This window comes from Erythranthe guttata, chromosome 3 (genome assembly GCF_056151865.1).
Source record: "Erythranthe guttata isolate IM_541 chromosome 3, IM_541, whole genome shotgun sequence".
Taxonomy (NCBI): Eukaryota; Viridiplantae; Streptophyta; class Magnoliopsida; order Lamiales; family Phrymaceae; genus Erythranthe; species Erythranthe guttata.
Window position 1 is genome coordinate 16,960,391 of NC_142535.1, and position 26,044 is coordinate 16,986,434.

Genomic DNA, 26,044 nt, shown 5'->3' on the forward strand with positions numbered 1-26,044 from the left:
GGAGTAATATCTTATAAAGATAGAAAAAATAAAACATATTGACTACGAAAATACGTAGCACGAAAACGGCGATACAAAGAAGGAAATGGCGATATGGGAAAACGGACACGAGGAAGCGACATGTCCAACAAACGAAGATACGGGAATTTGAGGAAAACGTGTAAATATTAAAAGTATAGGGACATATTTATAGATATGCTATTTAAGCATATATAAGTTTTATTTATATATAAATTCTTTTTTATAAATTTCCATACAAGTATATTCAAAACGAATACTATTATTAACTATCAGTTTGCAATTTAGCATTAAATCAAGTAAATAGTTATGACATATTAAAAAAGTAAAGTTTTCGTGCTACGTATATACGAATCAAGAAATTATAATAAAAATTGGTTATTAGTTTAGTTTTTCATTTTAGCAATTTGAGCCGTGTAAAATTGGAATTTATCTCCCCCCCACCCCTCTTTTTAACTTGATGATTTTTCCCCATCCAAATCAGGGGGATTTTTTTTTTTTTAAATATGTTGAATTAATTGGAAACAGTTCATTTGACTCATCACTTGTCGAATTGACTCAGTCAGCTACCGAAGCAGAGTACGTCGGAAAGCCCAGAGCCGGCAACCCGTACGCGCCAGGCCGTACGGAACTGGACCAGATGCTCGAAACCCCGACGTAACTCCGAGACCTTCTTCCACTCCCCTGACTTCGACGACGTCCTCATCGACGACGTATTAGGTGACCTCAACCCCGGCGTAACTGAATTGCAAAGAGCAAGTTACCGAAAATATGTATCAATTGAGGCATACTGAAATAATTGAAAGCAAAAACATTTGATAGAATCTCGTAACTCGGTGTCGAGTTGGTCGTTTTGATTCAAGAAACATCATAAATATATGTATATGGTAGAATCAAATAATTATTCTTGCAATATTTTGTTGATGCTCATCTTTTTATGTATAGTTCGATTGTTTTATGGGTAGTATTGTTCTGAGTTATATTACAAATCTTGATTAGTTGCGTGTAATGTGGCATTGTAGAATACTTGCATATAGACAATCTGCAGCACGATTAACCCAGAGTATCGAATAAATCTTTATATACATTGCATTTTAACTTGTCGAGTATGTATAATATACTAATGGAATTTGCGTATCAAAAAAAAAAATATACTAATGGAATATATTATATAATAATCATCTCATAATAGTATTTTTGGACTATAATAACAAAACATAAAAACCATAGAAATAAATAGTAAAAAAAATTATAACTCCTGAATAATTTGTGAAAAGACGACTTCGGGCTCGACCCAAGAAATCACTGAGTCGCAATCGGCAAGATCAGATGGCAACAACGAAGTTGTAGTACTATCTTCCAATTCATATATGTATAGATACCTTCCATAGCGATCCGTATAATATATCGAATTGGACTTGATTTTTGTCGAAGATGAACAACAAAATCCACTACCATGGTGACTCACAAAAATCGTCCGTTGCCCGATATCATCTAGCTCCACACAAGTCATCTCATCCGTATCGATTTTAAAGACTTTAAAATCCAATCCATCATCGATATAATTGCACAAATATGTTTTTTTAACCAAAAGAAGCTCAACTTCTCCACTGCATGCAGATTGCGGCGACTCAATCAACCACATATACTCGTACGGTCTTGAAACTTGACATGACAATTCAGGGATACACCAACGCTCATCATCCTCATCATCGACCTCGTCCTCATCATCATTCTCATCAGCATCGTCCTCGTCATCACCCTCATCATCATCATTCTCATCAGCATCGTCCTCGTCATCATCCTCATCAGCATCGACCTCGTCCTTGTCACCATCGACCTCATCCTCATCCTCATCACCGTCACCGTCAACCTCACCATCCACCATCATTATTGGCCTAAACTCAAGAGTCTTGCCAACAAAATGAATAGTTACCATTACGTCATCAGGATCAATAATTCCGTAAATTGTGCCATTAAATGATCCTACTGCCCTTAGTAGGCGAAAATTTTCTCCATCTTCGTCTATTTCTTTTACGTGACAAAATTCTTCATCGCCAATCCGACAAAAGGATTGCTCCAAAGAATTAGCCGAATTGAATAAAATATGACAATCAGGATCGGTGGGTGGTTTAGACAAGATGCATTTGGTGTAGACGCATGATATTGGCAAATACGGGAGGTTAACTATCTCCATGGATATTGGGTTCAAAAGGCAACATTCGTTTGTCATTGGATTCGATAGAGCTAGCCATCCGTAACTAGAAGCCATTATACGCATGCCTTGCAATATAGGAAGATTTAAAACTCGGACATCGTTCTCCAAAAGATCGTAGATTAATTGTTTCTCCTTAGAATCACCGTGCGACATAAATAGCGAAGGAGCTTCGTACGCCATGTTTTCCCACTTCGTTACCAGGCAAAGAAAAAATAACAAAGAATTGCAGGAATTGCAAAACCGAAAAACTATCAAGAAAGCCTCGAGAAATAACACAAAAAAGAGAAATATAATCAACTTTGTTTATCCAATTCTCTCGAGAAAAAACAACCAGGCCGGCTATTATATATCTATTACAATACACTCCTAATCAATCTCTAACAAGAATTTAGGTTAATTAGCTAAGTGTATCTAGGAGTTGTAACTTGTTGCCATAATTAATTAATACAGTATATAATATATATACAATATTTATATAATACTTGTCAAATTATTTAATTATATATATATATATATATATATATATATATATATATATATATATATATATATATATATATATATTAGGAAAGATCCACCGAATATACTCCTAAACGGCTAAACCATCTCCAACAAGGAATGTAACCCTAATTATATATGTTGCATGCAGCTAATTAGTTTTAATTCTAATTCTAATAGGAATAGAAAAAAGAACTTACCTCTTTATATATATATATATATATATTGAATTATATTGAGTTGAACATCTGAATATCTCAAAACCTATCTGAGTCTACATTCATCATCAAGGTAAGTGATCTTCAAGCATGCTTTTCTTTATGTAAATTCTCAATTTTTGATAACAGCGGATTAAACAATAGATTCTTATTAATTACAGTAGAAACTCGATAAATTAATAATCTTGCTTAAATAATATTTTTTTTCGATTTCAATTTGGTAAAAAATTATTAAATTATTAACTCGACAATTTAATAGTTCGCTAAATTTATAAATATTTAACTGTATAATTATTTGAATATTTTTTTAGGTTATTATAAAGTAACATAAACTACAGTTAATTTCATTCAAGAGTGGGCCTTTATTATTCATAAATTGGAATAATATCGAAAAAGCAGATTTCTTGAGCCGGGCCCAATTCATTTCCAGCGAACCGCCACCTGCCACATTTGCTGTCTGAAAATGGATACTGTGGGTCCCACATATTATTCTAAATTCTTAATTCTACCCCCAAAACTTTTTTCAACTGGCTTTCACAACCTAACCACTCTTTTCTCCTACCCGAAAAATCCAAAACACACATGCACACACATATTTTCAATCACTTATCGAATTGATTCATGCAGCCACTGAATCGATGGAACCGGAGTACGCCGGAAAGACGGGAACTGAAAACTTGTACGCACCGGGCTTTACGGACCTTGACCAAATATGGACCTCGATGGAGTTTTATTAAGAAGTTATGAAAACTTATGCTACGATCCATTCGGAGAATACGAGGTATAATAATCTTTTCCAAGCACAAATACAATTCAAGATTACCATCACTAAACAAAAGATACAATGATCTTAAAAATGACAGAACAAATTTAGCCAATAATTGAGAATAATCACAATATTGTACGTGACACGGTATAATTACATATATCGAAGAAAAATATCGGCTTAATTCAACTAAGGCAGTCATCGGCTCGATTTTGTTAAGATGGCTTGAGCACACTCAACTAAGTGAATAGATAAACAAGGGTTAGTGTATATCGCTCCACCCGCAATAGTCTTTGTCATATTCTTCGACATCAAGATCGGTCAAGAGCCGTCTCGATCATGTGCAAATGAATTTTGGAGGACCGAGTATCGACGTACAAACTGGTTAGCAACTCCTGCCGCATTGGGAATTGTGACCCCGATCCAGAATCGAGCCTCAAACCGACGAGGCGAGCAAACGATTGGGCAATATCGTAATTTTGTCGTATAAACAATCATTTTATTAGAAGCGAATAGCTTATACCATTTACGTTCCGATATTTGAATGAAAAGGCTTGTTCCATAATCGAATTTTTTCAATTGGAATTTGCAGACTCTGAAAATTTATTTTTTATTGACTTATGATATAATACACATTATAAAATTGATATTGTAAGTGTAGATTTTATTTCATGTAGACTGTAGTGCAACATCTCTGATAAGGTCAACTTAAAAATAAATGATAAATTACCCTAAAAAATAAAAAGGGTTGTTTAAAAAAGAATTTTACACGCACTGCACAGAGCAACTTCTATTAGCCACATTTAAACACTGAAGTGAGAACAAAACTGAAATTGGTCACATCGATCTGAAAGAAATTTAAACACCAAATCTATATATAAATTGATACTAATAGAATATATTATATAATAATCACCTCATAATAGTACTTAATAACAAAAAAAAAAAACAGAAAAACCTAGCTAAGAAATAAACAGTACATACCTATATAAAAAAAAATCTATAAAAAAAATATTAGTGCTGAAGAATTTGTGGAAAGACGACTTGGGGCTCGACCCAAGAAATCACTGAATCGCAATCGGCAAGATCAGATGGCAGCAACGAAGTTGTAGTACTATCTTCCAATTCATATATGTATAGATACCTCCCATATTGATCCGTATAATATATTGAATTCGGCTTGATTTTTGTAGATGATGAACAACAAAATCCACCACCATGGTGACTCACAAAAATCGCCCGTTGCCCGATATCATCTAGCTCCACGCAAGTCATCTCATCGGTATAATTGCACAAAAATGTTTTCTTAACCAAAAGAAGCTCAACTTTTCCACTGCTTGCAGATTGCGGCGACTCAATCAACCACCTACGCTCGTACGGTCTTGACACTAGACGTGACAATTTAGGGATACACCAACCTTCATCGCCGTAGTCGTCATCATCATCATCATCATCCTCATCATCATCATCATCATCATCGACTTTGTCATCATCCTCATCATCATCGACCTCGTCCTCATCACCATCAACCTCACCACCCACCGTCATTATTGGCCTAAACTCGAGAGTTTTGCCAACAAAATGAATAGTTACCATTACATCATCAGGATCAATAATTCCGTAAATTGTACCATTAAATGATCCTACCGCCCTTAGTGCGCGCATAGCGTTGCCATCTTCATCTATTTCTTTTACGTGACAAAATTCTTCATCGCCAATCCGACAAAAAGATTGGTCCAAAGAATTAGTCAAATTGAATAAAATATGACAATCAGGATCGGTGGGTGGTTTAGACAAGATGCACATGGTGTAGACACATGATACTGGCAAATGCGGGAGGTTAACTATCTCCATGGATGTTGGGTTCAAAAGGCAACATTCATTTGTCATTGGATTCGATAGAACTAGCCATCCGTAACTAGAAGCCAATATACGCATGCCTTGCAATATGGGAAGATTTAAAACTCGGACATCATTCTCTAAAAGGTTGTAGATTAATTGTTTCTCTTTAAAATCACCGTGCAATATAAATAGCGAAGGAGCTTCGTTACCCATGTTTTCCCACTTCGTTACCAATTAAGAAACGAAAAAAAGGACAAAAAATTGCAGGAATTGCAAAACCGAAAACTTATCAAGAAAACCTCAAGAAATAACAAATAAGAGAGAGAAGTTAGTAACTTTGTTTATCAATTCTCTCGTTGGCTGCAGGTCTATTATATATATATCTATTACAATACAATACACTCCTAATCAATCTATAACAAGTAGTATCTAATTAGGTTAGGTGAGCGTATCTAGAAGTTGTCATAATTAATTAATATCAGATATTCTATATACAAAATATTTATATAAGATTTGTCAAATTATATATATATATACTATTCGAGGGATACTTAATTAATATTTGTGTATATATACACAAATAACTCCAATTATGCAAATATACAAATATTAGGAAAGATCCACCGAATATAGTCCTAAACGGCTAAACCATCTCCAACAAGGAATGTAACCCTAATTATATATGTTACTGCTAATTAATTTTAATTCTAATTCTAATAGGAATAGGAAAAAGAACTTAGAAACGTCTTATATATATATTATATATATTGCATTGAGTTGAACATCTGAATATCTCAAAAACCCATCTGAGTTTACATTCATCATCAAGGTACGTGATTTTCTCTTCATACATGCTTTTCTCTATGTAACTGAAGGAAAAAAAAACAAAAAAAGATAATTTATAGTTTATTTATTCTCAATTTTGAATAACAGGCTTATTAAACAAGATCGGATTCTTATTAATTACAATTTTTTGAATATTTATTCTAGGTTATAAAGTAATGGATTGGAATAATCTTCCAGAGACCTCGTGGATTTGATACTATCGAAGGTGTTTGCTAAAGACAGACATAATTTCAGCCTAGTGTGTCGATCCTGGAACACAGTTGTCGCAGCTTCACCGTTTCGTCATTCCCCGTGTTTAATGTTCAATCAAAGGAAGAAAAAGCATGTCTGGAAATTATCTCAGAACAACAATTTCTTCTACATGGAATTTCCCCAACTCCAAGGCGGAACAATACGCTTCGCTAATCATGGGTGGTTGTTGATATCTCGAGGTGATGACGAAACTCTTTTTTTCTACCACCCTTTCAACCACCATATGATTGAAGTGCCCTCACCTAGCGATTCGAATTGTGCCGGCTACACTACCATCTGCTTCTTTCACCCACCGACTTCTCCAGACTGTTTTGTTGTCGGAATCGTCACCCAATTAGACCAGTGGTCCGATACAGTGGATATAGGGGTTCTTAAACACGGAGAAGATAAGTGGGAAAATTGTACTTACCAATCTCAAATATTTCAGTCGTCCATCGGTCCTCCGATTTTGCATGGTGGTTTAGTGTACTTCTTGGATACTGATGGAGATGTGGCAACGTTTGATATAAGGGAACATGGCTCGCTATCTTCGTGGAAAGTCTTCCCCGATTGTCTCCCCAAGTGTCTCCCTGAGTGTCTTGAGAAACATTGGAGTCGTAAATGTATTAAAGAGCATTATTTCATTAAACCTAAAGGCGAGGAAACAATCTTTGCTGTATTTGCCGTGCACGGGGAAAGAGAGGTCAAAGTATATAGTCTCTCAGAGACGTTTTCATGGGAATTGGTTGAAGACTTAGGGGACAGAGTATTTTACGTGAGCAACAGTTGTTCTTTCGGTTATACAACTGATGTGAGAAGCAAAAGCACGTTTTCATGGGAATTGGTTGAAGACTTAGGGGACAGAGTATTTTACGTGAGCAACAGTTGTTCTTTCGGTTATACAACTGATGTGAGAAGCAAAAGCATGAAGAACAAGATTTTTTTCCCTAAATTCCATGGCGATAATGTTGTTTATTACTCTCTGGATACACATAAGTATCATTCTTTCGAAGGTGGTTATTCATGCAACAATCCGCATGGTCTCAAGAAGTTGAACTTTGCAACTTGGATTATGCCCGGATCAACCGATACAGAACTTCCAAAAGAATCACTCGAATGGTGTCCGAAATTAATTAGTGAATCTTAGTTTATATATATATATATATATATATATATATGTTAGAGAATATTATATTATGGAAGTCTTGTAATATTAGGATTCTAGTATGATTCGGTTACCTAGATTAGTTAGGATTTAGTTACCTAGTCAAACTCTATTACCTTGCAATATTTCTCTATATATATTCATGTAAATCAACCCATAACATAATGGGGTTTCTATTCTATTACGTATTCTATTCTTCCTATATGGTATCAGAGCACCAGGTTTAGGTTTTTTAACCTAGCCGCCTTTCTTCTCCATGGCGGTGACCACCCGATTTTCCTCCCTCCCCCGGTGGTGGTACTCTTAATATCTTTCTTTCTTCTCATTCTTTCTATGAACACCACCCGAATTTTCTCCCTCCCCCGGTGGTGCATCTTCTCTATCTCTATCTTTTTCTATCTTCTTCTTCTTCTTCTTCTCCATGGCCTAAAATCTAGCCGCCGCTTCTCTTCTTTTCAATGGCCGGCGACCACCAAACCGAATTTTCTCCCTCTCTCGGTGGTGTATCTTCTCTATCTTTTTCTTCTTCTTCTTCTCCATGGCCTAAAACCTAGCCGCTGCCTCTCTTCTTCTCCATGGCCGGCGACCCCTCTCTCATCTCTTCTCTCTATCTCGATTAAAAAAAAAAAAAAAAAGTTGTTTATTTTTCTCTCACCCGTTTATTATTATTATTATTTTCTTAAAATTTGGCAGATATTTCAACAGAGGAATTCTCTAGCGATGTGTTTCGCGGTTTGTGTCCAGTCTTCACGTTTGAAGTTTCCAGTCTTCACGTTTGAAGTTTACTCGTTTTGAAAGTTTATTCGTTCCGACTGCACGTTTGAAGTTTATTCGTTTTGAAGTTTATTCGTTCCGACTGCGGGAGCGTGTTAGCAAGGGATTGTCCAGTCTTCACGTTCGTCACGTTTCGAATGCGGGGGCGTGTTAGAGAATATTATATTATGGAAGTCTTGTAATATTAGGATTCTAGTATGATTCGGTTACCTAGATTAGTTAGGATTTAGTTACCTAGTCAAACTCTATTACCTTGCAATATTTCTCTATATATATTCATGTAAATCAACCCATAACATAATGGGGGTTTCTATTCTATTACGTATTCTATTCTTCCTATAATATATATATATATATATATATATATATATATATATATATATATATATATATATATATATATATATATATATATATGTCTTTTATGTTATGTGTTCGTTTCTTTTTCTAGCTAGTGTCGATGTATCTTCATTCTATCGAATTCTAATGATATCTAAAGTTATTTTTTACAATACATAACCAATTTGCCCTAATTCATTTATTTGTGGAAAATTAAGGAAAAAAAATTAATATGTTGAATTAATTGGACTCAATAGTTAATTCCATCCAATAGTGGGCCTCTATTATTCATAAATTGGAATAATATCGAAAAAGCAGATATCTTGGGCCGGGCCCAATTTATTTCCAGCGAAACCGCCACCTGCTACATTTGCTGTCTGAAAATCGATACGGTGGGTGGGTCCCACATATTATTCTAAATTCTTAATTCTACCCCCAAAACTTTTTTCAACTCGCTTTCACAACCGAGCCACTTTTTCTCCCACCGAAAAAACCCCAAAAAACACACACACAAATTTTTCATCACCAATCGGATTTGATTAACTCAGCTACTGAATTGATGGAACCGGAGTACGTCGGAAAGCCCGGAGCCGGAAACCCGTACTTACCGGGCCGTACGGACCTGGACCAGATGCTCGAAACCCCGAGCCGCGGCGGAGCTAACCACCGCCGGGCCCACTCAGAGACCTTCTTCCGCTTCCCTGACTTCGATGATATCCTCATCGACGGCGGGTTTGGTGAGCTCAACCTCGACGTACCCCAAACTCCGCCGCCGCTGGCCCAGCCGCCAATCGAGACCAAACATTTGACCCATTTAAGGAGCTTGTCGGTGGACGCGGACTTTTTCGACGGGCTTGGATTGGACGGACCGCCGCCGCCGACGGCGGCGGAAGGCGGTTCGAGGCCGAGACACAGGCACAGCAACTCGATGGATGGGTATTCCAGTGCGACGTCGTCTGAGATGGACTCGAATACCAAGAAGGCCATGGCAGCTGGCACACTCGCTGAGCTTGCCCTAATTGACCCTAAAAGAGCTAAAAGGTTTGACCTTTTTCACCCCCGTTGACTTTTTACCCCCTAACCTGTGATACTGAATTGTAGTGTTTGTGAGTTTATTGTATGCTAGGGTTTTCTCCCTAACTGAATTGTAAAGGGCAAGTTACCGAAAATATGTATCAATTGAATCATACTGAAATAATTGAAGGCAAAAACGTGTAATAGAATCTCGTAAACTCGGCGTCGAGAAACATATGCATATGACATAATCAAATACTTACTCTTGCAATATTTTGTTGGCCTTCGTCTTGTTATGTATAGTTCGATTTTTATTTTTTATGGGTAGTGTTGATTTGAGTTAATATTATATATCTCGTTTAGTTGTTTCTAATGTGGCATATTTGATTTTATCGAATATTGCAATCTTTTGTAGAATACTTGCAAATAGACAGTCTGCAGCACGATCCAAAGAGAGAAAGACACGTTACACAATCGAGCTTGAGAGGAAAGTGCAAACTCTGCAGACTGAAGCAACCACACTTTCGGCTCAGATTACATTGTTGCAGGTATTTGTGCACTGTCCGGATTTTTTTTTTGGCACTGTCGTGATTGTGCTCGGAATTTTAACTTTTTTAATTACAAGACATGGAAATTCTAGGTCCGTCGCTTAATGCTCTCTCTTCAAAATCAATTGAAGCTCCATCGAGTAAAATACATACAAAGCATATTGCGTGTAGAACTAGGATTCTATTCTTAATAGAGAAAGGGATTGTTTATTGTTGAGGCTTTTTATTGATTTGATGATCAAGCAAGGAAAAAGGTGATGAATCGGGAAGTAACTCTAAATATGTCTTTGGATAAACAAGAAATTTTGTGATGCACTATTAAAATTGCAAAATTACAAGATTAACTTTTGGGCTTATGCTGCTGCTATGCATTTCATCCTGTATCTAACTGGTTGTGACTTGGATTTTTTTAATTTTTCGAGAGATGCTATTGTGCGAGTGGTCAAACAATTGAAATCAAAACATATGTTGTACAGTCGACTGCCATCAAATTGGTAATTTACTTATTACTGAACAAATGATCGAGTATGAAATCGATTTGTTACATGTAAATTTTGGCATTTTTTATATCAATAAAAGTTTTAAGAAAAAATGCTCAAAAGTCTTACTCCCTTGCACCCATGAATAAGGTCTAGTCAATCTCATCTAAGCTGCATAAATACGCACACACCGAAACGAGCAGTAGTTGATCAGCAGAATATAATGTTTAGATTAGCCCTCCAAGGTCAACAGTTCATTGACTAAAAGTATAGTTATGTCCAGTCAAGAATCTGCTGCAGAATTCTGTAGGTATATTTACATTCTCTCTTACAATTGTTGAATGTATCCTCGTCTAATTCTTTTTACGTGAATGTCCTTCTACTAAGTTAATTAACCTTGAAAAATAAAATAAGAGTGAGAAAAACAATCTACGAAATTATAAAAAAAAATTAACTTATTCGTACTATGTCGAACTATGCAGAGAGACACAAATGGGTTAACATCTGAGAACAAGGAACTTAAACTGAAGTTGCAGGCCATAGAGCAGCAAGCACACCTCAGAGACGGTAAGAATGTCCCGTGTTGTCTGTTTAACGTTGTTTTGGTTAATAAATCTTAATTAATTTATAAACGCCTTTTTGTTTTCTTGAATTTTTGTAGCTTTAAACGAAGCATTGAAGGACGAACTACAGTGGCTCAAAATCGCAGCTGGCCAAATTTCTAATGTCAATGGTAATAACAGAGTGCCTTCGAATATCCGTTACTTCGGTAACCAACAACTGCAACAACTTCACATGCCTCGCTCTGAACCTAACAACAACCCTAGGCTCGGTGGAAATCAGATGGCTTGATTATAATCTCAAACTTAAAAGTCACCATTTGCTGTAAAATTCGTATTTCGAAACGATAAGTAAAGCTAGGATCTTGTATATATAAATATATGTATGCATATTGCAGTACCAGATTTGATGATTATATTTCTCTTTCTTACTATTACCTATATATATATATATACACACACACAGGACACACTAAATAACGTCGACTTCTAGGGCTTACAAATAACCGAGCATGTATGTATATATGACTATGAAAATTACGTTTTCTACTTTTTCTTGTATCGTTCTTCCAGTCATAAGCAGATCCGACTACAGGAGTGTTTACGGCAAGCCTGTCGCCGTTTGACCATTTTTTAGCCTCGGTTTTATCATCTTACCTAGTACATAACAACTATATAAGACACATGAAATCAATGTTGGTATCGCCTATCACCAATGTTTAACAATGATACCAATATTATTGCATGGGCGGCAAACAAAATAAATATCTCTATCATGTGATGTGAGATTATTTCAACCTAATTTTGTTCATTAATCCCTTCTTAAATTATATATATATATATATATATATATATATATAATCACCATTTTTTTTGTCATAGTCTATTACATTATCCAAAAAAAACTTCAAATTTTAAGGTGGAGATAGTCATGTTAACACTAGTAGCACTCTTCTTTGTTTTCATTTTCTCAGCTTTACTTCTGCAAAAATGGAGTGCCCCCAAAACGATGGATAAAATCCCGGGAAATTTAGGCTGGCCTATCGTGGGAGAGAGTTTCTCTTTCTTATCTTCATTCTCGAATCCAGCCGGTATATTCAGTTTCATGCACGACAGACAGCAAAGGTAATAACAATATATCGCAGGTATTTGACTAAAAAAAATCTAACATTTGATGAAACAAACTTGTCTTAATCGCATGTATGCAATCGCAGGTACGGAAAAGTGTTCAAGAGTTATGTATTGGGGAGATTTACGGTTTTCATGACTGGGAGAGAAGCAGGCAAGATTCTGTTAACGGGCAAAGATGGATTAGTGAGCCTTAATCTTTTTTACACGGGGAAGCAAGTTTTGGGACCCACGAGCTTGCTTCAACAAACCGGAGAAGCACACAAGAGATTAAGACGTTTAATAGGCGAACCCCTCTCGATGGATGGCCTGAAAAAATACTTCCCCTTTATCAATAGCTTGGCGGTAGAGATTTTGGATCAATGGTGTGGCAGAAGAGTTTTGGTTCTTGAAGAAGCTTCCACTGTCAGAGTTTTTCGCAAAATCGAGATAATATTTAATCTTAGAATTTAAGGTTTATTGACTAAAAGATCATTTTTTTTTTTTTGGTTGCAGTTCACATTGAAGGTGATAGGCCACATGATAATGAGCTTAGAGCCGAGTGGAGAAGATCAAGAAAAGTTTCGAGGCAATTTCAAGATTATATCTTCTTGTTTTGCCTCGTTGCCGTTTAAAATACCCGGAACTGCTTTCTATCGTGGCATTAAGGTACAAAATATTTACTACAAAAAAAAATGATAAAGAATATTAAGAAACATACATACATTGATACTTTTTGTGAATCTTGATAGGCACGTGATCGGATGTATGCAATGTTCGACTCTACAATTGCCCAACGAAGAAACGGAGAAGGCTTACAACAAGATTTTCTTGGATCCCTTTTAAAGAAGCACAGTAAAGAAAACTCGGAAGGAGCAGACGATGATAATAAGCTCACAGACAAACAATTAAAGGACAATATATTGACCTTATTAGTTGCAGGCCATGACACCACCACAGCTGCTTTAACATGGCTGATCAAATTTCTCGGAGAAAACCCTGCTGCATTAGAACGTCTTAGAGTAATATCTTTTACCAACTTTTTTCGTTGCCGTTTTAAATTTAAACGCAACAAGCAAAAAGAAAAATCAGAAATGGGGGTTTAATTAATTTGCAGGAGGAGCATCAGAAAATTCAAAGTACTAGAGAAGATGGATCGAGCCTTACTTGGTCCGAAGTGAACAATATGCCGTACACTTTAAAGGTTTAATCAATTTGTGGCGAAATCGTCGTTTTTCTTCTTCGTGTTTACGGAAACTTGAAAAGGGTACTAACTGTCATCAAATTTGCAGGTCATTAATGAAACACTTAGAAGAGCAACAATATTACCCTGGTTTTCAAGAAAAGCTGCACAGGACTTCGATATTGATGGTACAAAACTTGAATACACCAATTTATGATACTAAAATTCACTCGGCATATACTAACATTGCTTTCGAACTTTTATTAGGATACAAAATCGAAAAGGGCTGGTCTGTGAATTTAGATGTGGTATCTATACACCACGACCCGGAGATGTTTCCTAATCCAGAGAAGTTTGATCCTTCAAGATTCGACGTAAGCTTTTCAATATACACAATCAGTGTATGCCTTAACATGAAGAAAAAAAAAAAAAAAATATGACCTTTTTTTCGGATATATTTTTCAGGAGCCGATAAAACCTTTCAGCTTTCTTGGATTTGGAAGCGGCCCGCGAATGTGCCCTGGAATCAACCTTGCCAAATTGGAGATTTGTGTTTTCATCCATCATTTGGTCTGCAGATATAAGTAAGAAAATTAGTTAAGAAAAAGGTCATAAAATGCAAACGAAATAGTATATATAATATAATGTGCAAAAATTCAACGATTTCCATTTGAGTGATTTTATCGTCACCGACTTATGATTGCAGGTGGAGCCCACTAGAGAAAGACGATTATGTCCAGCCAACGCTCGTGAGGATGCCTAAGAACAAGTACCCGATCGTGGTGGAATCTCTGTAGACCTTCAAGAAGTTAATTAGCTCAAAGAACATTTAGTAATACCATCAATAAAATGTTTGATTAAGCTCAGATGAAACTTCAACTCTGGGGATTATGACAACTAATCAATGTTGTTCTTGAATACTTCTACTAATTATTTTGAGTACACATTTCGCAACTTATTTCTAGTTTCAAGCAGTATTATAGCCCTCAGAGGTGATTGACAAGGCAAATTCAGATGATCGAATATAATTTTTCATTGCAAAAACTCCTACGAAATGCAATCATCATTACTACAACAACCAAGTTCAATACACGAACGAAAAGAAATAACAAAAAAAAAAAAAAAAAAAAACTAAATTTTCTTTGTTACTACAAACACAACCGAAACTCTCTTCTAAGGAGAGAAGAGTTTCGCTACAAAAACACAGCAGAAAACAACAAGTAGTTCCTCAAATCCAACAAAGTAAAAATTTATTTGTGCACGGCACAAGAACAGTTCTCAATCCCAACATCTACCGCAAGACAAGGGGGCTGTTCTTTTCCATCTTTATACCAAATCGCCCGCCCCTTAGCTAACTCATTCAAGAAGTAATCCAGCTTCTCAGCAGTAACATTAGGCATGACAACAATGTGGGCCATATTACCCTCACAGGCGAGCTGCCACATGCGAACAAATTCTTCATCTCGAGGCCGCTCAAATACCACAGTGCTGCTCAGTTCGTTGAGCATGGCACTGATTCCAGCTTCCCTAAGACGGTCCTTCAAGTAGTGAGCGTTTCTAAGGCACTTTTGGACTTCTTTTTGGAACCCTTTGTACCCTTTTCTGTTCAGAGTGTACCACAGGAAAATCGGAGCGTGCCCGTTTCTGCTTCCCATGATTGTAGCATCTCTCGAGGCGAGATACTCTACGTTTCTTGAGAGAGCGTTTATGTGCCGCAGCCTTGTTATTTGGATTCCACATGGCATTGGGCATCCCACGAATTTGTGGCCCGAAACGCTTACACTTCCTATAGGCTTCTTGAATGAAACTTTTGGTGCCTGAATGAATTACAAGCCATCGTATAAATTTGTGGCGAAGTCAAAACGGAAGCAGGATAGAGATTTTTTTCTCCTTTTCTGCTGAAAATGGTTGATTTAAGAAATTTAATCCAGAGTGCAAATGTTTTCTGCTGTATTGCTGTCTATTGATTCATTTCCAACCATTGATGCTAGTGCATAAGATAAGTAATCAACTCTACCGTAGGATTACGTACAAAGCAAAACAAGAAAGATTACCTTTTTGACAAATGGCATCATGAGCCCAAACAGAGCACCATCACAATGGATGTAGAATCTATCATGTGAAAATCCATTTTCTACGAGGGTCTGGATAACTAGATCCAGGTCATCAACAGCACCCTTAACAGTAGTTCCTGCATTTTGTATCATAAATCGAACAATTTCAGAAAAATATGACTCCAAATGTGTTAACAATATCTGCAGGTTCAGTAAGTACAATAAATCGCATTAGCACTAAGAAGAGACATACAAGAAATAATTACCTATGTTGACATTGATGATTGCCGGTTTATCTTTGTGCAAAAGCAGCTTCGTCTTAAAATCTGTGCAGTCAATTTCTCCAGTGACCAATGTTCCTACTTTTTCACAGTCCATTCTATACATCCTTGCTGCTTTGAAAACAGAGTAATGTGACTCCTTTGAAGCATATAAAACTCCATCAGGAAACACTTCCCTCCTGTTCAATTTAAAAATAAATAAATCAATTTCAGCATTCGCTCAAACCCTACGTAAGAAACCTCATTATCGAACTTCAGGACTCGCTTACCCAACAAGGATCCCGTGAAGATTACCCTCAGTTCCACAGTTAGTAATATATCCCCAGTAATCGTCTTTCTCAATTTCCCAAAGGCGGGCAAACCAATCCAAAACACCCACTTCAAACTGTCTCGAGTGCACACCGTAGTTGCTTTCAATGAATGGATCTCCAAGGTTGTTAATGGAGAAATGCTGCAACTGACCAAGTGCGCCATAATCGAAGTCCAAATTGTATGGATAACCTGTGACAAAGAAAGAAGAAACTAAGAAACTATTCTGAACCGTAAGGTAAGATTCATTAAACAAATCCAGCTTAGCTAATTGAACAAATCTTCTATACATTTTGGAAGCTAACCAATTGAAACCGGAAACCTAAAATGAACAATTAAAAAGGCAGGCAATATCAAAGGGAGGATCTCCGACAAATTCAATCGCGACGAGGCTACCAAGATCCATTGCATAACACTTGATGAAACTTATAAATTTCACCAAAATAAAAATAAAATTGTAATCATTATGTACTAATTCACTGCTTGCAATTTAGGAGCCAATTTGAATAATTAACCATCCAAATCCAATCAACAACTAAAATTGATTAATATAAAAAAAAATGAACACAGATAAAAATACAAATACACCGTACCTAAATGGTGCTTGGTCCTTTCCAATAGGGTTTTGCGGTACCTCGCCAACACACTGGCCATGTACGCGTCTTTATCTCCGGTGGACTCATCGTCGGCGTCGGGCTCCGTCACCTCCAGGCAAGTGGTGTGAACATTCTTCCCTAAAACGATCTCCCTCGGCTTCACAACCTCCTCACCGTTCGAATCCACCACCGGCGGCAGCGGCTCCGGCACCACCGTCGCCGGATCAAAAGACTCAACGTCCGACACGGCCAACTGCTCCGCGGATTTCCCGTTCGACAGAGATCCGTTAATCGACATCGTTGATTGAACCTCAACACCGCTCCCAACCATCACCTACTTCAATTCAACCAAAAAATGCACAAAGAAAAAAAACCAAAAAACATCGCTCGATTACCACCAATAGAATCACAGAAAAACGGATCAAACGCAACCAAAAAGAAAAAAAAAATATGAGTTACCTGGTGAATTCAAATGGCGGATGAAGTGATGGAGAAGCGGAAAAATCGAGCGGAAGAAGAGGAGGCGAAGTATGGCAGTGGCACCTCCGCTAGTGGTGTAAATATAGTATACGTGACTCAGACTGATTTTTCAAAGTTCTTCCAAAACGGCGTCGTTTTGTGATTTGGGATTTCAACCCGCCCCGAAAACCCGTATTTTCTCGGCTGCTCCATTAGCTACTGGTAATTTGATTTTTATTTTATTTTTTATTTTTATATATATGTTAGAGAAATTAAGTTAGTGTGGGGAATGGGGATTATTGGGTGGAATCGCAGTGGGGCCCACCATGTGATTGGGCAGGTGACTGGAGGAGAAAGATTGAATATTCACTAATGTCTACGTGTGGATAAGCGCTCACATATATATATAAGTGGACCACACAGAATCACGAGCCATGAGCGCACGGGCCCACACCTACACAATTACCGAAATATCTCCTTTTTATTTAATTATTTTTTTATTTAAACTTTAAAATCAACTTGCCTACATTTTTGTAAAGAAAAACATCAAGTTGTCTGCCACCATTAGCATGCAAATTGGAACCAAAAATCCAATTTTCAAACCATATTTTCCCAAATTTCTAAAGTATTAATTCCGATTTTTTTTGTTTTTTGTACTATAGGTAGCCGAAAAATTGGAATTTCCGGATTTTTGCCAATTTCAATCCTAAAAATATCAATTTTGGAAATATAGTTTCTGATTTTTGTACTACATTATTAAGTTTTCCACTTGAAAAAAAAAGTTAAAACACAATCGAAAGTGTTAATTTCGATCCAATTTGTCCGATTTTCAACCCAATAGAAAAATGACAAACCCTTTAATATATCTGGTTTTTTTTTTATAGATCTAGCCCAACCCAATTTTTATGGCCATCTATCTAAAATATATCTCTTAATTTAGGCCCAATATAAATAGTCAGGCCCATTAGCCACAATCCAAAAAAAGATTTTAGTCAACGGTCAACGGTCAACTACAGAAATCAAATCTAAGCACAAAATTTCCGACCAAATGCAAATCACACATCATGGATTCCTCCCCATTGAACACTCTCCCTCAAGACACCCTCCACCAGATATTCAGCCGCCTCTCCCTCCGCCGCATCGCCGCCGCCAAGTGCGTCTGCAAGTCCCTCCACTCCGCCCTCTCCTCCCCTTCCTTCCTCCACCTCCTCCGCACCACCCAATCGCAACAACCCCTCTCCCTCGTCGCCCTCAAACCCTCCCACCGCCACGTCACCGCCCATCCCACCCTCCACGCCTTCGATCCCGCCGCCAATCGGTGGATCAAATTCCCCCTCTCCTTCCTCCCCTTCTCCGCCCTCCACCCCATCACCTCCTGCGACGGCCTCCTCTACCTCTGGGCTTCTTCTCTCCAAAATCCCCCAATCTCCCCCGCTCTAAATTCCCAAAAAGCCCTCGTTGTCTGCAACCCCCTCACCGGCCAGTTCAAAACCCTCCCCCAGCTCGGCTCCGCCTGGTCGCGCCACGGCTCCGTCCTAGCCGGCTCCCTCAGCGTAGTCCTCGTCCTCACCGAGCTCGCAATTCTGTACTACTCCGACAACGGAAACCCTAAAAACGGCACCTTTGATCCAAGCATTTCGTCCAATTGGCTCAAATTCTCGTCCAATTTGCCTTCGAAACCCCGAAGCCCGGTTCTAATCTCCGATTTCATCCTCACATTGTGCGATGTGGGGTCCCCGTGGAGGTCGCAATGGGCGATGTTCAAGACGAAGATCGCCAACAATGCCGAGAAGAAAACAATGCAGTGGGCGAGATTGGAGAAGCGCGAGTGGGGGGACATTTTCGACATTTTGAAGCGGCCGAGATTGGTTAAAGCAGGTGACGATAAGAAAGTATACATGGTCGGTGGCTTGAGCAGCTCGTACGCGCTGCAGAGCGCGTGCACGACGATCTTGATACTGAGGCTCGATTTGGAGAGCTTGAAGTGGGATGAAGCTGGGAGAATGCCCGTGGAAATGTACAGGTGCTTTATGGAGAGCAGTAAATTCAAGGTTTTCGGTGCTGGAAATAGAGTTTGTTTCTCGGCGAAAAGGGTCGGGAGATTGGCTATGTGGGAGGAAGTAAAAGGAGACGAAAACACACAGTGGAGGTGGGTCGATGGTGTGCTTGGGAGCGGAGACGGGCTTCCTCGTGGATTCGTATTCGAGGCGAGGCTTGATGCTGTTCCGTAGGTAAACAATTATTAAGTGTTTGCGAAAAATATAATTTCGATTTTTATTTTTGTTATAACTAAATTGCTACATTGATTGAAATATGTTGTTGTATTATCTATATGCTTTCGTGAGTAGACAGACACCTATTCTCGGTTTTTTGTTGCTGTTGCTCGTGTTTATTGTTCATAAGCCTCTTGAAAATGTCGTTGAAAAGCGATGCTCTGTGTTTAGGAATTCGGGTGTCGTGTTGTGTGTCGTTGTTGTATTGCTCGATACCCTTTGTAGTGTATTTTGTTATCGACTAGATTGAGGAATTTTGCAGAATGTCTTTTTTGATGTGCTCTTTTTATATCAGATTAGGGTTGATGAATATCGAGTTCTTTTGGTAGGTGTGAAGTTCCATTCTTGAGAGGTTTGGTTGTAGTTTCTAAGTTGAAATTTGATAATTTAGATGAAAATATCCGATTTGTTACTGCGAATTGAATCTAATACTCGACATTATACAGTTACGAATAACACCACGAATTGGATATTTGTAGAAGAAAAACCCTCTTGAAGATCAATTTATTAGGCCGAGTATAATTCTTGAATAAACAAGAAAAAGGTATCATTCTTGAATCAAAATACCAAGTTACGTAAATGTCGATCAACCCAAAGTGCACAAGGTAACTTAGAAGTAATCCTCAAACACGAGTTGTTTCTGCATAAATACTTCGGTAGTTTTTTCCTTTTTCCGGTTTTATTTATGCAGTTGAGCTTTGATTGAGCTTTGAACTCAGAGATGGGTATATGTTAGATATTTTTTTTTGATAGAGGTATATGTTAGATAGATATAGTGATGTCACTGATGTTGCAGAAATATGCATGAATTGAGAATATTTCATTTACTTAGAAAAATTTGAATCAATGTTTCTCAAAAATCGATATTTTTTAGTCAATGTTGCATCTATTTGTGGTCTTCAATTACATAAACCTTTTATAAATTAACAAAATTCTGTTAATTTAGCAAAATATTAAATCATCGAACTAAGAATTTAGTATGTTTTAACGAGCTGGGACCGGAAAAAATTATTAATTGAGCGATATTATTAATTTATCGAGGTTCTTACTTTTATATTAGAAACAAAAATGGTCGATGTTAAAAAATCTGTGGTTCCTTTCAATGTTGGGCTGGATTGGGGTATTACTTATGTTTGTATTATTGGGCTTCTCTGGTAGTGGAGAATAGTCCAAATTTAAATCTCTTTGGGAATATGCGTCATAAAAAATAATAAATAAAATAAAATAAAACAAACTGTTCGACTTTTTTTTTTAAATCTCCTAATTATTCGGTTCTTTTCCATAGAAAGAAATAGAAAAAAAATTCCGAAATTGATTTTTTTTTTTCTTTTTTTGCAAAATAATGTCACTATCAAAGGAAAAGAAAACAGCAAAAAATCATAAAAACAGTTCATTATTCCACAGTCAATGGAAGAAACAAGTAGTCCCTTTTTTTTTTCGCCCTATGGATAGATTCCCCTCTATTTATGCTGTCGAAAAAAAAAAAAAACCCACCAAAATTCAAAATTTCCGTCGAATTTCGATCTTGCAAAATCATTCAACGCTTGACGGTGGATGTCACGGTTGAAGGTGAGTAACAATCCATTGAAAAAGTGGTCGACAAAATTACATATTTTGATTCAAATATTCGAGATTCAACGATGGTTCTTAACTTACATCACATAAAATTGTATTTTAACTAATTTTACTTTTTTAATAATGCAGGAACCGGCAGCCAAACATATCGAAATTCAAAGTCGGAGTTGATTGATTTGGGGAGTGACAAATAGATAAAATTAAATAGAAAATAAATAAATAAAAATGGTGAGTGGGATGTAGATAAATCTTTAGCAGCACATCACAATCAAAGGTATGTCATATTTAAGGCAAATTGCACATCAACCAGATATATAAAATCTGGATAGGCCCCATTTTGGAGCACCAAAAACTTGGGCATTTCCCTCTTTACATCATTCAATTCAATGAATGACACATTACATGTGGGCCCATTCTCCATTTCAAACTCATGGACGGTTTCCCTTTATTATTTTTATTATTATTAGTCCATTTGCGGTCGCCTATGAGATAAATTTAAATTACGAAAAAACCCTTCATGTTTGAATAATTACAGTCCTACATCAACTGTGCATTGTCTTACGAAAACTTCCCTCCTTCACTAGGTAAATTTAACATCGTAAAGGTGAACGTGCAAGACATTAGTTAGTTGATGGATTTTTATAATTACTCAAACATGAGAGAATTTTTCGTAATTTAAGTATACATATGGAGTGCCGTAATTTACCCTTTATTATTATTATCATTTCCGAGTTTATTACAATTTTTTTTTTTTTTTTTTGCGTTGGTGTAATAGTTTAAAGAGTAAAAAGCAGTTTACCTCCTAAACTATGACCCGTTTTGCACTTTACCCCCTAAACAATTTTTTTTTGCACGTTTTTACCTAAACTTAATCTTTTGTTGCACGGTGCCCTAAAAATGCAATTTTGACCGGAATCTTACACCACATGCCATTCACGTGAGTTTGGCAGGGTCAAAAGTGTATATTCCCCTACATTCATCAAACTAAATAAAAAAGAAAGAAAAAAAACAAATAATAATAATAATAATAATAATAATAATAATAATAATAATAATAAAAGAAAAGAAAAGGAGCAAAAATCTGCAACCCCTCTTCCTCCTTCCTCGAGAAAAACCTGCACCCTCCTCCTCCTTCATCGAGAAAAGCCTGCAAACATGAGAGAACCAAAATTGTCTACTAGTATCGCCGCCGTAGAAAACCTGCTCCGAGTGACTTTTCACCACCAACTCAAAGATGGAAGCTATATAATTATACTTTATTTGAATTAAATTTGGAGAATTTTTGGAAATGACAATTTGAGATTTCCTTTGACCATTAACACTGCTCCCGTTCTCCGCCGGCAAACTCGACGCTGACGCCGATGCCACCTCTGCCGGCAAACCCTGCAACTTTATCCTCCACAAAAAGTGCTACCAATCGCCACAACAATTAAACCACCCCGAGAATTTGGGGAAAAACAAGAAATTCTTTCACCGGAGAAATTGTTCCCTGCCCCTAAATCTCAACAAGGTAATTTGCCTCATGACCATTCTCCGTCTCCTCTGCCTCAGCCAGGGCGACAACACCGTCGCCGCCGTGGCCGTTCTCGCCGCCATGGCCGTTCTCTCTCTTCTCAATTCATTCTACCCTTTTTTCAATTACTGCTGCTTTATACATTATTTATTTATTTATTTATTTTCTCCATTGAAATCATGATCAATATGTTTCTGGTTGTTGACTTTAGTGTATCGATTCTTTTTGTGGGATCAGATGTCTATTTTGTTGAGATTCAATCATTCGTAATCTAAAACATATATAAGAATGAAAAGGAGAAAAATAATAAGAACAAAAACAAGAAAGATTCTCTTAAGAAAATGAGGTTTTGAGCTTTGAGTTGATTTTTTGAAATTTGAGTTGAGATGTTTTTTGGCTGGGGCTTGGGGATGGCTTGGGTTTGCGAGGATGGTGAGTTACAGCTTTTCTTGTTTTTTTCTTTTTTTTTTTTTTAGATTATTTATTTATTTATTTTATTTAAACTATTAATTTATATTTAATATATAGGATGTATGTGAATGGACAAATTTATCCCTGCAAATCTCACGTGCACTGCACATGTTTTAGAATTCCGGTCAAAATTGCCGGAAAATTTAGTTCAGGGGGAACCGTGCAACGAATAAATGAGTTCAGGTAAAAACGTGCAAAAAAAATTTGTTTGGGGGGTAAAGTGCAAAACGGGTCATAGTTTAGGGGGTAAACTGCTTTTTACTCTAGTTTAAATTATGTGGAATTGACATTGATGGGAATCCAATCCCATCTTGGATACATGAGATGATGAGATGCAATAGCTTATGAAGTCTTGTGAGCTGTGATCACATGTATACCTAATATATGTTTGTTGGTTGTTTTTTTTTTTATTTTCTTTTTTACCATGCTCATGAAATATATATTGTACCAACTTACCACTCCGAAACTACTTAAGTTATACCCATGTCGGCAAAATGAAATATATATTATTGCGCTATGATAATTTTGAAGGTATCGTGGATGTAGGTCATCTGAACCACGTGAATTTCTTTTATTATTTATTCTACTTTTAGTAGTTTTAATCCGTGTATATACAAAATTATAGTTGCAACATACCGGTAAACTGCCGGCTACCTTAATGGACGTTGAATCACCATAAATTATATCGTGCATCAAGTGTGTCGGGCCAGGGGATGGAGCCCTCTGGCCAAAAATTTTACCTTTTAGCAAGTAAACTGTTACAATTGAATAAGATAAATTAACAAAAATAAACCAACTTTTTTATAATAATAAAAAGCAAATACCCCAAAGTGGAGAATATTAACCAATTCTTATTGATGGAAATTAATTATTCCATTGCTATCATTCTAATCTTAGCCCATAATAAATGACTATAGCTACTACCAAGTCTTAAATAAGTGATATACCGTTGGACGATTTTACCCCTCTTAACGCCAAATTTATAAACATGAAAGGTACATGCACTTAATTTCCTTAACATTGGTTGCTCTCTCATTATCACTTTTCGGCCTTTGGAGTTTGTGTTTGGGTGGTCAAATTTATGCTCTCTCCATTCAAGTATGTATGGGACAAAAAATGAATGTGTAACACTCAATATATTTCACTCGGTATAGTACTCGATAAATTTGTGATAAATTGGCGCGATTGTAATATTAACATTTACGATTAGTGGCGGAGCCAGCAAAAAGTCAGAGGGGCAGTGGAAATCTGAAGATTTTTTGTGTATAATATCACTAACGGCCCTCCTAGAATTCTTTTAATGCATTCGATCGTTGCGGACTTCAAATCCTGGCTCTGCTAGTGTTTACGACGTTAAATCGACATTAAAAGAAACGATAATATTTTACTTTTACTTGTTCGTAATTAAACATTTAATGGGATAGAGCATGATATCACATTTTCCAAATTAGTGTGTAAGAATTTTGGATTGGCATCAACCTTTTTTTTGGAAATACTTTCATAACTCCATCATATGTTTAACATTTTTTTTATATATCCAATGTAGGCCCAATTTCAAATCAAAGCCATGCCAACATTGATAATTAGTTATATTGAGTAAAAGTTATATTTGATTGACATTTTTTTTTGCTCTTACACTAAAAAGTAGTATCTTTTAAAGTAAAAACATTCATGAGAATATAAGATCTTCATCATTTCTAGAACAAATATTACATCCACCTAACTTTTTTTTAATTATTATGGGATGCGAATTTAGTTAATGTTAGTATTCCAAAGTCCCATTGTCTTAAAGAAAATATGCCCAAACCAACAATATTCTTAAGCTTACGTTAGACATCATTAAAAAAATAAGTTTGAAATTTAATTTATTAATTTTGCAAGTAATTTCTGCAAATTGGCTCAAACACCTCATAAAGTATGAAAAATGCTGAAATTGAAAATAAAACCTAACGATTCTGACTGGAATATTCTCACTAAGATCAAATTAAATTATAAATAAATGCACCTTAATTTATTGTAAGAAAAGTGACGTGCAAGTCTTGAATTATACTACGTCTTTCTTTAAAAAAATAAAAGGCCCGGGCAAATTACGATCACCACCTGAAATAAAGTTAAATTGCGAGAGAAAAAAAATATTCTATTTAAGTAATTAAAACCACCTCCTTAATTATGTACTTTTTTACACGTTGTCAAATTTATTTACTGAAAGATGCGTTTTTTCGTAAAACAATACATAGTTAAGGGGATAACTTTAATTACCTAAACCAGAAGAATTTTTTCGTAATTTGACCTTAGCTCAATGAAATCGAAGCATTTCAATCCAATGACTGAGGAGATTCTTTGCCATTAGAATTATAATTGAAATTAAAATTAAGACTTAGTTAACCCCACTTTTAGGAGGTCAATGCCTGAAAAAGTCAGCAAGGACGGCCTTGTATTAGATAATTCAATTATTAATTTAAGAAACTTGGTTGTTGTCTTGTTGAAATCAAACACCTAACAAACTAAGATATGACCAATTCAATGTTGAAATAGTTACCATTTCTGTCAGAAAAAATTAAACAAAAAAAAAATAGAATTCAAATTATAATTTTACGCCATGTGCGAGAAATTCAACCAAACTATTACTGTCAAGAAAATTCGAACTTCAGTCGATTAACACAAACTCATTTACTCCAACCGTTAGGTGATTTCATGCGAAACTATA

General features: G+C 36.4%; 4 protein-coding genes across 4 annotated transcripts; 3 read left to right on the forward strand and 1 right to left on the reverse strand.

Moving 5' to 3' along the window:
- The first annotated feature begins 9,240 nt into the window (after positions 1–9,240).
- Positions 9,241–11,932, forward strand: LOC105950766 (transcription factor VIP1). Its single transcript, XM_012974130.2, has 4 exons — positions 9,241–9,956; positions 10,345–10,477; positions 11,439–11,523; positions 11,618–11,932. The coding sequence occupies exons 1-4, from the start codon at positions 9,475–9,477 to the stop codon at positions 11,806–11,808; spliced, it is 891 nt and encodes a 296-aa protein (XP_012829584.2). The 5' UTR covers positions 9,241–9,474; the 3' UTR covers positions 11,809–11,932.
- Positions 11,933–12,431: 499 nt separating this feature from the next.
- LOC105950643 (abscisic acid 8'-hydroxylase 3) lies at positions 12,432–14,764 on the forward strand. Its single transcript, XM_012974010.2, has 9 exons — positions 12,432–12,641; positions 12,731–13,049; positions 13,140–13,292; positions 13,376–13,645; positions 13,741–13,827; positions 13,916–13,994; positions 14,074–14,180; positions 14,272–14,390; positions 14,513–14,764. The coding sequence occupies exons 1-9, from the start codon at positions 12,448–12,450 to the stop codon at positions 14,601–14,603; spliced, it is 1,419 nt and encodes a 472-aa protein (XP_012829464.2). The 5' UTR covers positions 12,432–12,447; the 3' UTR covers positions 14,604–14,764.
- A 51-nt stretch (positions 14,765–14,815) lies between these two features.
- Positions 14,816–17,702, reverse strand: EMB1075 (Pyridoxal phosphate (PLP)-dependent transferases superfamily protein). Its single transcript, XM_012974118.2, has 6 exons — positions 17,506–17,702; positions 17,044–17,380; positions 16,411–16,642; positions 16,127–16,320; positions 15,861–15,997; positions 14,816–15,623 (listed from the first exon to the last, which is right to left on the reverse strand). The coding sequence occupies exons 2-6, from the start codon at positions 17,375–17,377 to the stop codon at positions 15,057–15,059; spliced, it is 1,464 nt and encodes a 487-aa protein (XP_012829572.2). The 5' UTR covers positions 17,378–17,380; positions 17,506–17,702; the 3' UTR covers positions 14,816–15,056.
- An 829-nt stretch (positions 17,703–18,531) lies between these two features.
- On the forward strand, positions 18,532–21,879 carry LOC105950803 (SKP1-interacting partner 15). Its single transcript, XM_088815782.1, has 2 exons — positions 18,532–19,736; positions 21,483–21,879. Exon 1 carries the CDS (start codon positions 18,570–18,572, stop codon positions 19,734–19,736), a length of 1,167 nt encoding a protein of 388 aa, XP_088671908.1. The 5' UTR covers positions 18,532–18,569; the 3' UTR covers positions 21,483–21,879.
- Positions 21,880–26,044: the final 4,165 nt, after the last annotated feature.